The 14972-nt window shown below is 35.7% G+C and overlaps 2 protein-coding genes across 4 annotated transcripts in view; one reads left to right on the top strand and one right to left on the bottom strand.

Moving 5' to 3' along the window:
* JAZF1 (JAZF zinc finger 1) overlaps positions 1-2066 on the top strand; it is a gene marked incomplete at both ends in the record, with an annotated part of 355552 nt that extends 353486 nt beyond the window's left edge. For both annotated transcript variants that reach the window (XM_079711331.1, XM_079711330.1), the window contains 2 exons: positions 1332-1409; positions 1932-2066. In XM_079711331.1, the coding sequence (XP_079567457.1) occupies positions 1332-1409; positions 1932-1946 (93 nt within the window). The remainder of the gene's footprint in view (positions 1-1331; positions 1410-1931) is intronic.
* A 1-nt stretch (position 2067) lies between these two features.
* Positions 2068-14972, bottom strand: part of TAX1BP1 (Tax1 binding protein 1) — a 75760-nt gene continuing 62855 nt past the window's right edge. Inside the window, exons 12-16 of one of the 2 annotated variants that reach the window (XR_013811076.1) lie at positions 14606-14754; positions 4579-4661; positions 3804-3959; positions 2364-2533; positions 2068-2272 (exon numbers count right to left, since the gene is read on the bottom strand). Coding sequence is in view for 1 of the 2 variants with exons in the window: in XM_079711327.1 (XP_079567453.1) it covers positions 3758-3959; positions 4579-4661; positions 14606-14754 (434 nt within the window). In the remaining variant the exon portion in view is untranslated. Of the gene's footprint in view, positions 2273-2363; positions 2534-3423; positions 3960-4578; positions 4662-14605; positions 14755-14972 lie in introns of those variants that run through there. The other variant, XM_079711327.1, reaches the window with a different exon arrangement.

Below are 14972 nucleotides of genomic sequence, written 5' to 3'. Positions count from 1 at the left end.
AATGATTTTGTACATTTGCACATGTAATCATCATACCCATTTTCATTACTTTGATATAAGGTGCTAAACAAAAAAAGCTCTAGGTTTTTCAGCACATTTCCCCCAAAACAAGACAGAAATTGAGGGCATGTTGCGTATCGTTTAGCTGTGTTGCAGTGATATCCGTTGCGGGGGAGGAGGGGCTGGCACTGAGGGTTTTCCCCCCAAGATTATAATGTGATTGGTTGAAGTTTTTCAACACATCAACTCATTGTGTTCAAAACCAAAATAATACCTTCACTGTCAAACTGGTTACCATGCCTTACATAATGGAGTTAGTTAGTACCTGTGACTAGAAAGACTTTAGGTAACGGAAATATAAATAAGAAAGAATGTTTAACATAATATGCTAAAAATATTTTCATATTTAAATAACATGCATAAAAGGTGTGCTTTCTGTGTTTTATATTATCTTGCAAATCCTTTTGACCTTTAAAAAGCTGAAAATCTTGCCATGTGACTTACCAATCATTTTAGTGTTACAAATGGCATTTTTGTACAAAAAGTCTATTCAGTTCACTCATTAACACACATTCATTGAGTGCCTGCTAGGTGCAAGGGATTCAGTTTATGCCTATTGATGTCTGTGGACCAAGATACCAGTTTAGTGAAATACTTTCCCCTGAAATCTGTTAGGAAACACTTTGAAATACTTAAGTGCAAATTTTGTGTGTGTGAAATTTAGTTCTATCTTCATCTTTAGGTGAAGTTTTAAAGCACTTTGTCGTTCTCTATTGCCAACAGATGTGATGTTTTATGTGTTGCCAGTTCTTGCAACCACTGCCCTAACAACCTGCGGGTTGCAGATAAGAATTAAAATGCCAAGCGCATTTCAAAGAGGAGCATTTTGTTAAGACCCCTGTCGCCTCCTCATGCTCATTGTGTTTTCAGACTTTTTTTAAAGGCACTTTTTCCATCACATTGTAGATGTCTGTATTCCCACTGGAAATGTCTGTTTAGCTTTGTAAGACATTTTGCTGAAATATGAAATTGAGCCTTATTGACAGGTAAGTGCTTCTTGCAGCAGGTGGTCAAACAGTGACTAATACGTGACCCATTAGAGTATAACCTATGTCTGGACCATTCCTAAAGTTTTTCTTACCAACAGTACCATCATGCCTTGAGTGTTCATTTCTCCCAAGTGCTATTCCTTAAACATGAGTTTACCAATTGCCTAATTATGCAATAAAAATTGCTTTGAGATGGCTAACTAACTGCCCACAAAACTGATGAAAATCAAACTCGAAATGCTTGTAAAATAACTTTCTTCCCGTGTTTCCATTTGTTGAAAGTCTTACAGATGGAAAGCAGGTGTTCCTCCTCAATTTTTCAGACGTTTTGAAAGGAAGACAATTCTGTTAGCCAGATGGGTAAGCTTCTATTAATACACTCTTAAATTGTGAATCCCTCATAATGAGGGATTTAAAAGTTATTTATAAAGACACTACCCGCTAAAAATGTCCTCAGATCTCTGAAGAATAGTCTTGGTCCTGAATATACAGTGTTATCCTTTATGTTTTAAAGGGTGATACAGACATGAGAAGCCACTAGTTGGTGCATAAGAAGGCCCTACTTGGCTATTTCATATCTACCTAGAATTGACCAAAATTTTTTTTAGGCCAGCAATTATTATTCAGCTTCGCTCCTTCTAGTGCAAGAAACTGTAGGCTGGATCAGTAGTTCAACAGCTAAACAGTCATATAAAATAGTCATTGTGCATGTTAAATTTCTTTCAACTATAAAAATTTCCAGTTTCTATTTACTTATTCATTGTGACAGTATTACTAAACAGGTAAGGATGGGAATATTTTGTTATAACGTGTATAGTGAATGTATCGTACTGTGTCTGTGAAAACTGTGCTTTAAATTATATTTTCATATGTTTTGTTCAGGACAGAGCACATTAAGTTTGAAAGCAACAGAGGTTTGTTTTAGAACTGAAGGCAACTTAATGAAACAAAATTGCTGTCAAGAAAAGCTGCTTATAAATGTAAATGATATCACATTTAAAATAAACTGCCTCTGACCCAAAATAAACATGGCTCTTTATTTTCATTAGCATCCATTATAAAGACCAGTATCAAGATTGCCACAGAAACGAATATATCCATTCATTACCTTGTTCTAAGGCTGCCCTTTTTTGGTGGGGGGCAGAATTCAGCTGACATGTAGATTTCATCAATGTTTTGCCTAGGTTAGTATGATGAACAATTTCATTTCACTGGTAGTAGCACTATAAAATTCAAAGGATACTTTTAGGTTAGCATGGTCCATAATTATTAACTGATGGAACAAAAATGTTCTTATCATTGAACATATTTTACCTGAATATATTCTGCTTAGCATATAACCTATCCAGAAGCTTAAAACATGGAGTCTTCATTACTGTTGCATCCCAGGTCTGCCATGTCCTGATACCTGACTGCCCAATACTGTTTGTTTTGCCCTAGACTCAAACCTTTTAAAGGATTCCAACGATACATAAACTCTGCTCCTAGAAACAAATACAAGTGAGATGATGTATAATATATGCGGTTCACATATAGTACCCCAAAATGCCACTACACTGAATATTAAGTTAACATTTTAGATAGCTAGTTTGCTTAAGACAAGCTTAAATATTTTGATAACCACAAAAACAGCAAAATCAAAAAGTCAGTACTTTAAATCCTTAACATACATATTCTAAAAGAGGAAAGGACTGTAGTTCAGATATTTTAATGACCCAGACCAAAAAGACATTCAAGATGCTAGACTTAATGAAAAACTATCACAAATAAATTTGACAATGAAATGTGTCTACTTTAATGTTAATGAATACTATATACAGCAGAGTCATAACGAACACGATAGTTTGATTTGGGTTTATGCATTACATATTTAATCACTTACTGAGAACATTTTTTCAAAGTTATACTCTTATCAAGAAAATGTGAAAAAAGACATACATTTTCTGTGATTTTATGCCACAACCATCACTGTTTAGTAGATCATTTAGTATGAAACAATTACACTGACATATCTTGTTCCATTTCCCCATCAGATAGAAATACAACTTTAAGATGGCTTAAAAATAATCATTCAGGTATTCTAAAATTTTTTAGTCATAAAATTAGCAAAATATGCATTCTATTAATTCCTAAAGCAAACATTTCAAATATAAAAAGGATATTTGCTATCTTGGAAGCATGTGATCTCATTCTACATGCAGCTCCCTTTCTAAAGAGGGTTAAAAAAAAACATTTCATGGGCTAAATTATGAAGTTTCTGTATTCAAAAGAATAACTTTGCAAGACTTATGATAAATTCTTTGTATTACATAATTTTTAGTAGTCATGCTCAATCAACAAGGTCAACAGAGACGTGTAAGTATTTTGCTAAATAACACACTATACATACCTATTTTTTCAGTGTGGTAACATTAAAATAATCCATTTCCTTCATTCATATAATTTTTCAAAATGGGGAATAAATAAAGATACAAACACACAAGAACTTCTTAAGCAGGTAAGATTAACAGAGGTTAAAATTATATTTATTGATAAGTGATAAGCCAAGGACTGACCCTGACACTAGTAACACCAAACTCAAAGTAGCTGTTGGTCAGAAAAGTGCAGTAGAGGGTGCATGAAAGTGACACCTTGTGGTCTCCTTAGTGGTCTGAGGTGGTTTTTTTCCCAACTGCTAAACTGTATTATTAACTCCTAATAAAAATTAACTAGTCAAAATTTAAAACATTCTGATCAAAATGGGTCTGTACATGCCTTTCAAACCCCTGTTGGTCATAGTCAGGAGGAAATTGCTCGCTGCACATTGGGCACACCTTCCAGTGACTTTCAACATGTTCTTCAAATTTGCTCTGATCATAGTTGGGAGGGAACATTAATTCACAGAGTGGACATTTCTTCTGAACATCAAAGCTTGAGGAAATAAAATGAAAGAATTACGTATTTCTAATAAACAGATTTTTAACAGCAGTAACCTTCAGATACAGCGAGGTTACATTTATCTAGTTAAGCTGATATTCATACTAACACTTACCTTGAAAGTCTTCAGTTACACCAGGAACCTCTTTTTCTGCTCCTAAAAGCTTGCTATTGACAATTGTGTAAACCATTTATAAAGCCTCTAATTTTAGTTTTACAATTAGATTGACAAAATCTTTTTCTCATCAAAATCCAAAAAATACAATCACATTATGTGAAATGAGGCTCAGTGACAAGAATTCTTCAATTTTTAACTAACAAAATATGCCTTTTGTAAAACTATAAAGATTCATACAACTTGTAGCTTCCCAACAGTGTTCGTTCAGTTTAACAACTAAAGGTGTTTACAGCACTGGTCCTCAAGGTACGGCGTGCATCAGAACTACCTGGAGGCATGCTGAGACGTGTACTGCTGGGCCCTACAGCAAGGATTTGGGGTTCAACAAGATCTGAGTTAGGGCCCTGGACCATATGCATTTCTAACAAATTTTCAAGGACCATAGGTTGAGAGCCACAGGTAATCCCAATTCTACACACAAAAGAGAAAAATTACCTGGGATCAAAGCAAAAGCCTGTTCCATGGCCACGTAAATGCTGACTTGGAGGATCAGGAGCAGTGGGCACATTCTCATCTTCCTAGGCAAACAATAATCATGCAACTTTTGAGAAAAGTGAAACCGAAGAGAAGTTCCTCAATTAATTAATTCAATCAAGCACCGTATAAAGGAAACAAGATTACACTTTAAAAAATTTACTTCTATTATCATTAAATTAGATTTTCCTGTAAACATGTTTGAAAGTAACTTTTTTTTTTTTTTAAGAGAGTATTTCACTATGGACTAAGTCTTACCTTGAAATAAAAAGCAGCATTCAGTGGAACGGAGAGTATACTACACCTGTGCGTGTGAATGAAGTAGAGATCAATAGACTTTTTTGACCGATATGTAGGTAACTTTACCGACTTTTCATTCCATACACTGGGTGACCACTTTCATAAAAATCTTAAGACTGCATTATTTTTCCTTTTATTCTCATTGAATGACTATTAGTCTGTAAGATAGGCAGGGTCTTCTGTGATAATATATATCCACTGCACAATACGTAGAAATTATAAATAAAGGAAAACAGTGCGTGTGTGTGTATGTTTTGGGGCAAATACACAAGCGAATCCAACTGGAAAACCATGTTAAAGCGAAGCAATGCACCAAACTACAGGCCTCAAAAACCCTGATGTAAAACAATCAGATTCAAATTTAAATATCTGATTAACAGATTATCAAGGAAGACTCCTAAAACCCTGTAAATCTGAGTCTGAATCAGAAAATGCTGGTTTGAATTTCCATGCCTGAATCCCTCTAGTCACTTTTTATAGATTTGCACATTGCTGCTACATCAATATCCAAACACAGACTGTCACTTCATATCCAAAGCAGCCACATCCTCTGAAGTGCCCATTTGCTTTCTTCCCCTGAGCAGTTTGTTAGCTGCTCTCATGTCATGAACTAACAGCACACAACAGGTGGAAGAGGCACTGATGAAAGTCCTTATGTTGCTGGGTAGTCATGCTTGCCCCAGAACTATTAATAGGCTAAGTCAGGTCTGTCATAGGAAGAGGTTCCAAAAAAGAGTACGTGACGTGAAATTTGAAGTGACCAAACAAAACATAAATTGAATTCTTTTTTTTGGCGGGGGGGAGGGAATAATAAGGGAAGGTGGGGTAACTTAGCTATTACTCTGACAATTATCCCCGCTAAAAGCTCAAAAAAGGAGGTGAGAGACTTTTTTTTCCCCATGTGCATCACATGAGAAAACACTTTTGTTTACATATGATTCCTTTAGGATACAACTGGGCAAAAGAAAAACAGGATCAATAACCTAATAGGGTATTGAGAAGTTGGGGAATGTTGGACAAGTACTTCATATACTTCAAAAATTAAAAGTCTTTAAGTAACTAAAATCCAGACAGTTTTTAAATCTGCAGGTACAAAGAAGGAAGATGATTTAGTAGTTGAATCTGCTAAGCTTACATATGTATAACAGGCAAATTGTGATTCTGTGCCACATTACTCTGGCTGCCATACTTAGGCCTTCCAGCAACAATATCTGAAAATGAATCTGCTTAAACAACTACATATAAAATAATGAACAAAATTTTCTCATATATAAATGACATAAAAATATGTTTTAAAAATTTTTGAAATGCTATTGAAGAAAATGAGAATAATAAAACAAAAGGTCTTCATATTCTACTTTTCAAAATTCTTGATGAGACATATATATAATATTGTACAATACAACTTTCTAGGAGCAAAAAATATAATGGAACCAAAAATCTCATAACCACCTTTCCCTGTGTTTTACAACAGCTGCAGCTCACACCAATTCACTGCTTCCATGAAGCAGCTGACAATAGAGTTTGGAACTAGCTAAGGTGCTAGGTTCAGACCACCCATCAGACATGTTAACCCTGCTCATAAAATATGTGGATGAGGGGGGCAAGAAAAGCACTTTATACTTCCTAAGCCATATAGGATTTGGTAAGGGTAACTATTATTCTGTATCTTCTACCAGAATAAAAGGGGAGAGGGACTGAAGAGTAGAATTCTAGATGTAATAATGAGACATAAGTCCTCATGAAATAAGAAATCACCTACTGGGAGAATAGTTTAAAACCAGGAAGTATGTAATAAAATCTGAGTAACCAATTCATATAATAAAGTCTCTGGTGATCTTGTCATGCAAAATGACCAAATTTTCACTCACAAATACAGTTATTCCATTTTACTCATCAAGCTCGGCTAATTAGTTTCCAAACCATACTAGTTTACACATAACAAATTAGCCCAGGAAGTGAGGCTATTAAGGCAGGCTCACTGCCAGCAACAAAAAATGGCTACTGGTGAAAAAAAAGAGGAAAGCAGACAAGAACCCAAAACATCAAATAGGATTTCAACACTGGATCATACAGCTTTACTATACACCTTAAAAGAATGTGAGGACATCATTCAATATTGAGTTTTTAATTAATAAATTTCAGTCATTAAGGTTATTAGTATTCTATTTTAGCAAGATTTCCACCCAAAACTACTGAAGTAATCAAGTTTTAGCACTGAAAGTTGTCAACTCAAAAGAATTTTGAATAGCAAGTTTTAAAGTATAAGTACCTAGTATTTTAGCTAAACTGCTGAAATAATCTTGTAAGCAAATATTATTGGGACTACCACACTAAAATATATTTACGAACAACTCCAAATAATTAAATTTTTCTTAAGAAAATATTTTCAATAGCATTTTAATCTCTACAAACGTCTAAACCACTCTACATTGTTCATGTACCTTTAGACCCATGAGCACAATACTCTATTTGCAAACTCATTTTTAAGCAAAGGAAACATGCTACGGTAAACTGAAGCTCTGTTTGAAACCCAAAACTTCTCATGAGATGCTCAACTCAAAATCTAGTCTCTAAAATAATTCTTGTTTTTCTTAGCAAAGTATATAACCAGTTTGAACATCTGAAATAGTATTAAAATTGGTTAATCTCTTAGACAACAAAATACATTTAATCATAGTAAATTCAAAATGCAATCATGATCATAAAAATACAATTACCATATGATACAACAATTCCGTTTCTGGGTATATATCCAAAAGAACTGAAAGCAGGAACTCAAACAGATATACTGGTACACCTATGGTCATAGCAGCATTATTCACAATAGCCAAAAGGTGGAAACAACTCAAATGTCTATCAATAGATGCATGGATAAACAAAATGTGGTATACACATACAATGAAATATTACTTAGCCTTAAAAAGGAAGAAAATTCTGACATCTTACAACATGAATGAATCTTGAGGACATATATTAAGTGAAATAAGCCCATCACAAAAAGATAAATACTATATGATTCTATTGTACTTATATGAGGTATCCAGAATAGTCAAATTCAGAGAGGCAAAGTAGAATGGCAGTTGCCAGGGGCCAGAGGGAGGGAGGAATGGAGTTGTTGTTTAACGGGTATAGAGTTTGTTTTGCAAGATGAAAAGAGTTCTGAAGACTTGTTGCACAACAATGTGAATATACCGTTGACCACTGAACGATGAGGATTTGAACTGCATAGATCTGCTTTTATGTGGGATTTTTTTCAATAGTATATACTACAATACTACATGAACTGAGGTTGGTTGGATCCTCGAATGCAGATCTGTGGATATGGGAGAAACCACAGATGTAGAAGACCAACTGTAAGTTATACTCAGATTTTCAACTGCATGGTTGGTTGGCACCCCTAACCCTCGTGTTAAGGGTCATCTGTACCTACTGCTATAGAAGCATGTACTAAAAAATAGTTAAGATGGTAAACTTTATGTTATGTGTATTCAACCACAATAAAAAATGCAATTGTGATCAAACTAGCAATACACACTCGGGAGCTAATGACTGAGTTACACCATCTGAATCATTAGGATTCGGACAATCAGAATTTCTAAAACTGTGTTATGATTCCACCTTTGACAGGAATTATTAACTGAAATATTTAGGTATCATTAAGGAGCTAGTAATGAATATCAATGAAGAAAGATCCACCACTTAATAGAACTTTTACTAAGTTAATAATTACTACTTTAGTTCAAGAGCATCCTGTAAGAAAAACTTGCTAAGGCCAAAATCAACACATTAAGAACAGAGTACCAATGACTCTGGGTAACTTTTATATATATAAAACTAAAGAATTAATGTTTATCCTTATAACTCTGTATTATTAAGTAATATTAGTCAACATTCTCTTTTTATGAGATGTTACTGTTTAAGCTCAGCCAAACATCCATTTCTAGTAATATGTCAATGAAGGAATATCATTGAATTATAACTCCATAAAATTTAAAGGTATTTTAAAAATAGGAAAGCAAATAATTTTGTAAGATCTCTATTTTCAAATGTCACTTTTCTCAGATACATGCAACCCTATGTTCATGCAACACTATTTACAAGAGCCAAGACATGGAAACAACCTAAATGTCCATCGACAGATGAATGGATAAAGAACATGTGGTATATATGTATACAATGGAATATTACTCAGCCAATAAAGAGTGAAATAATGCCATTTGCAGCTACATGGACCTAGAGATTATCACACTAAGCGAAGTAAGTCAGAAAGAGAAAGCCAAATACCATATGGTATCACTTGTATGTGGAATCTAAAATAATGACACAAATGAACTTATCTACGAAACAGAAACAGACTCACAGAGAGCAGACTTGTGGTTGCTGAGGTGAGCCAGCGGGTGGGGGGGCGGGTGTTGGATTGGGAGTTTGGGATTAGCAGATGCAAACTACTACATATAGAATGGATAAACAACAAGTACAGCACAGGGAACTATATTCGATGTCCTGTAATAAACCATAATGGAAAAGAATACCAAAAAAATTTACTTTTCTCCACATTCAAAACTTAAACCAAAGACCTAAATTAGAAGCTAGAGCTACCTTAGATAAAACAATGGTTTCTGAGATACGACAACAAAAGTACAAGCAAAAAAAAGGATAGGTAAATTTGACTTCATCAAAATTTAAAACTTTGTGCTGCAAAGGATACCACCAAAAGAATATAAAGACAATCCACAGATGGGAGAAAGTATTTGCAAATCATTTATCTGGCAAGGGACAAATAATCCTATATAAAAATGGCCAAAGGACTTGAATAGACATTTTCCCAAAGAACATATACAAATGGTCAACCAGCACATTAAAGATGCTCAGTATCATTAGCCATCAGGGAAATGCAAATCAAAATCATGATGATATGCCACTTCTCATCTACTAGGATGGGCTATCATCAAAACAACAGACAACAAGTGTGGGTAAAGATGTAGATAAATTGGAACTTTTACACTTACACACTGCCAATGGAAAAGGAATCAGGCAATTCTTCAAAAGGTTAAACACAGAGTTACCCTATGACCCAGCAATTCAACTCCTAGGTATATAACCAAACTGAAAAAGGTATTCAAACAAAAACTTGTACATAAGTTCACAGCAGCACTATTCACAAGAGCCAACTGTTAATCAACAGAGGAATGGATAAACAAAATGTGGTATATCCATACAACACACTATTCAGCATTTAATAAAAAGGAATGCAGTACATTCTTCATGCTAAATATGCACGGATGCTAAAACATGGATCTTGAAAACATTATGCTAAGTGAAAAGAAGCCAGTCACAAAAGACCTCATGTTATAAGATCTGACTTACATAAATGTCCAGAATAAGCAACTCTACAGAGACAAAGTAACTGCTAAAGGGTACAGGGCTTCTTTCTGTGGTGAGGAAAATGTCCTAAAATTGAATGTGGTGATAGCTGCACAATTCTCTGAATATACTAAAAACCACTGAGTTGTATACTTTAAATGGTAATTATATGGTATGTGAATTATATCTCAATAAAGCTGTTACCAAAAATTACTTTTCTAAGATGATCTGAACATTAGTAGGCAGAAAATAAAAATAATTAAAAGCATTTCTTTAGGTAAAATCGTTAGTCACAAAAATTTAAATAGACCCTACTGTATATGAAAGGCATTGTACTATATGGTATAGAGAAGGTAAAATTCAGCATTAAGAGATGCCAACCAGGGACTTCCCTGGTGGTCCAGTGGGTAAGACTCCACACTCCCAATGCAGGGGGCCTGGGTTCAATCTCTGGTCGGGGAGCTAGTTCCCACATGCATGCCGCAACTAAGACTGGGCACAGCCTAAATAAATAAATATTTAAAAAAGAAAAAAAGAAGAGATGCCAACCAGAGATACAGAATCAGCTGAAAATAAGTGTATTTAAAAAAAATAGAACATATAGAATTCATATAATCTTTTTTTTTAATTTATTTTATTTATTTTTGGCTGCGTTGGGTCTTCGTTGCTGTGCGCAGGTTTTCTCTAGTTGCGGTGAGCGGGGGCTACTCCTCATTGCAGTGCACGGGCTTCTCATTGCGGTGGCTTCTCTTGTTGTGGAGTATGGGCTCTAGGCGCGCAGGCTTCAGTAGTTGTGGCTTGTGGGCTCTAGAGCGCAGGCTCAGTAGTTGTGGAGCACAGGCTTAGTTGCTCCGTAGCATGTGGGATCTTCCCGGACCAGGGCTCGAACCCATGTCCCCTGCATTGCCGGGCGTATTCTAAATCACTGCGCCACTAGGGAAGCCCCTCATGTAATCCTTTTGATGAAGTCTAATTTATCTATTTTTTCCTTTGCTGCTTGTGCTTTTGATGTCATATCTAAGAAACCATTGCCTAACATCACAAAGACCTACCTCTATGTTTTCTTTTGAATTTTATACTTTAGCTCTTACATTTAGGTTCAATTTGAGTTAATTTTTGTATATGGTATGAGGTAGAAGTCCAATTTCATTTTTTTGCATATGGATATCCAAATGTCCCAGCACCGTTTGTTGAAATGATTATTCTTTCCCCTTTGAAATGTCTTGGGGGACTTCCCTGGTGGTGCAGTGGTTAAGAATCTGCCTGCCAATGCAGGGGACACAGGTTTGATCCCTGGTCCAGGAAGATCCCACATGCCGCGGAGCAACTACGCCCTTGCGCCACAACTGCTGAGCCTGCACTCTAGAGCCCGCACGCCACAACTACTGAAGCCCGTGCGCCTAGAGCCCATGCTCTGCACCTAGAGAAGCCACCGCAATGAGAAGCCTGCGCACTGCAACGAAGAGTAGCCCCCGCTCACCGCAACTAGAGAAAGCCCACACGCAGCAACGAAGACCCAACACAGCCAAAAATAAATTAATTAATTAAAAAAAAAATGTCTTGGCAGTCTTGATAAAAGTGGATTGGCTGTAATTATATACTACTTTTGTAAACAGAAAACATACTGGTTATATTCAAAGTAAAATTTTAAAAATAAGACAACATATGAAAAATGGCAAAATTTAAGAAAGGCAAAAATTCCATGTGTCATGACAATGGGAAACAGGCCTCGATTCTTTCAAGCAGTGATTCCCAACAACTGTGGAGTCATAGCCCCTTCCCTTTGAAAACCACAGATCCTTCTGAGAATAAAAACTAAAAAACTCATCAGAAAAAGATGTAAATACAAAAACTGTCAGTCTTCAATTGGGGGGTTCATAGTGAAGGATTCATGTGGAAAGCTACAAACTACACATTAACAGAATGTGTGAACCTCAGTCTTTCAGAGATAGAGGAGAGAGGAAAGAAGTAAAGCTAGTCAGGTGGAAGGGAAACACTATACAAAGGCATAAAAACAACTGGAAAGTGGGATATGTGTTGAAGGAAGAGAAAGTAATCCAAACTTGCCTGATGGGCCTTAGGAAGTTTAGACCAGTGCAACTCAAACTTTATTAAGCGCATGATCACCAAAAGACTTTGTTAAATGCAGTCTGATTCTCTGTAGGTCTGGAGTGGAGCCAGAGATTCCTTATTTCTTCCAGGAGATACCAATAGTGTTGGTCCAAAAAAGGTATTTTTGTGTAGCAAGAGTTTAGACCATGGTTCCAAAAACTGTGCAGGAGGCTACTGAGATGCTAAAGGTGCCATTAACTGAGAAAGTTTGGGAACCTCTGGTTTAGTCATTTGGTAGGTTGATAGGTGGTAAAACCACAACTTCCATAGCCAAACTGATGCGGCTGTATGCTTACCAGCTGTATGACTTGAAGCAAGCCAGGTAGTCTGTCTCTGTTTCCTCCATTATAAAATATAGTAATAGTTTCTACCTCATAGGACAGCTATAAAGAGTTAATATATTTAAAGTGTTAAGCATTAGCTGTCCAATGAAACTACAGAAATGTCTATTGCCATCACTATCATCATAATTACAACTATGAGGTGAAGGGGAGTGAGTCATAAAAGCCTTTTTTGATCTGACAGAAAGTTTTTGGTACAGAAGGGAGGAGATACGACGGGAGGTGTGACTGGAGGGGGCTGGAAGTGCAGCCGCTTCAACCCCAACTTAAAGGCACTAGGTCCCAAGCTGTTAAATACTTCCAGGGCAAAGAACCAGAGAAAAGGGACAGGTCAACTCAGAGCTGCTTTTCATATTCTAACTAAAACACTTCATTTGCAAGTGATTTTTGTTGTTGTAAGGACCAGAATTAAAAAAAAAAAAAACGGTCTGAACGTACATAAAAATTAGTGTCTGTCTAATGTGAAAAATCTTCTGATAGCAAAAATACAATTACCCAAGGTATGCCTCCTAAGACCCCTTCCATCTCATTACCAAATCTAAGGATGTCAGCAAATGAGCACAAGATTCTAACACTGCTTCTCATGGGTTTGCAGGAGGGCAAAGCACACAGATGAGAAAGCACATTCTGCTAATTAAACTGAAGCCGATGACTAGAGAAGAGCTTGTCACATGTAACACCTGTGCCAAGAATGATCAGATTAAATATGCAAAATGTGAAGTAAAGGTGTGAAAAAGCAGTAAGATGATACTCTAGACTTCATATAGGCTACCAAAGTTCTGACAGTTTTCCTAATTATTCCCAGTAATGGATATAGGAGGCCAAAAGGCAGAAGAGAGAAATGCATTTTTCTCCATTATGGGTGTTGAGCGCTAGGGCTAAAATCATGCCTGTCTGAACACTGATCAGTTTCTGCAAAGGTTAATAGCAATTAAATGCAGCAAACTAGATTAAATGAGAAACAGGTCATGATACCGCTGTACTTGCAAAGAGCACGATAAAGCATTTCTTTTAAATGCATCTTAATGCACAGAAAATCCAAAGAGCTGCTATGAGGAAAAGGATCTATTAAATGGTGAAGAAATCTCTTAAATGAAATAAAAAGAATGCCATGCCACGTAAACTGATTCAATTATCAACAGTACTGTACTGCTGAGAGATTAAATACTAATGATGTCTACAAGAGTATTTCTCTGAAAAAGAAAACTATGATACACACACTTCTTCCTTTTTCTTGCTGAAGATAATGAAGAGTCCACTTTATAACTTAAAGTGGGATATAAATGCAAAGCTGAAAAGATGCACAGCAAAGCATAACACTGTCATTAACACTTTGCTTCTTGCAACCTAGTACATCTACAATCAAAAGAATATAGTAAATTACTCTGTGATAATTAAGATTAAACTATCTGTGACTACAGTTAATACTGTATTGTACATTTGAAAGTTGCTAAGAGAGTAGATCTTAAAAGTTCTCATCACAAGAAAAAAAATTATAGCTGTATGATGATGGATGTTAACTAGACTTGTTATGATGTTCATTTTGCAATATACACAAATACCGAATCATTATGTTGCACACCTGAAACATGTGTCAATTATAGCTCAATTTAAAAACAAATTTTAAGATTAAACTATCTTATAATTACAATATTCTAAGGTCATTCTCTCAATAAATCCTAAAGTGTAAGTCTGAAGCATATTAATGGTTGATTTTTCAAATTTAAATACAAGCAGATTTTTCAAAAAATCAAGTAAGCAATCGTGTACACACAAGCATACACATTCTCTCTTTCTACACACAGATAACTCTCTACACAGGACAAAATATAAAAGGGACAGGCTCAGAAAATAGAAATTCAACTTACTTTACTATCCTCAGGGTCTTCTAAACCATCAGGTCGACTTAGGTTTCGAGCAGGCTGGCTGCAGACAACATTATCTTCCAGTCCCCAAGAGGGTACTCTCACAGGTGGCCTTTGGATTTCATCTGGGTAAAAAGCACCATCTGCTCCATCTGAAATAAAAATTTTGGAAGGGTAGGGTAAAAACCTGGTACTAAAATTAGAATCTCTGTGTATAGCTATGATGAACAGAATATAAAGAACCACTTTAGTGTATCCGAAAAATGTCTTTTTTTAACCCAAATGATCTTTAAAAATAAGAACTATGTGCAATAAGCAAACAGACTCCTCATTCATGGTGTACTGCTTCTAGATGAAGCCAGTTACTGTT

Source organism: Hyperoodon ampullatus, assembly GCF_949752795.1.
Source record: "Hyperoodon ampullatus genome assembly, chromosome: 9".
Classification (NCBI taxonomy): Eukaryota; Metazoa; Chordata; class Mammalia; order Artiodactyla; family Ziphiidae; genus Hyperoodon; species Hyperoodon ampullatus.
Note: the sequence above shows the minus strand (reverse complement) of the source record. Positions and strands in the feature narration are given on the sequence as shown.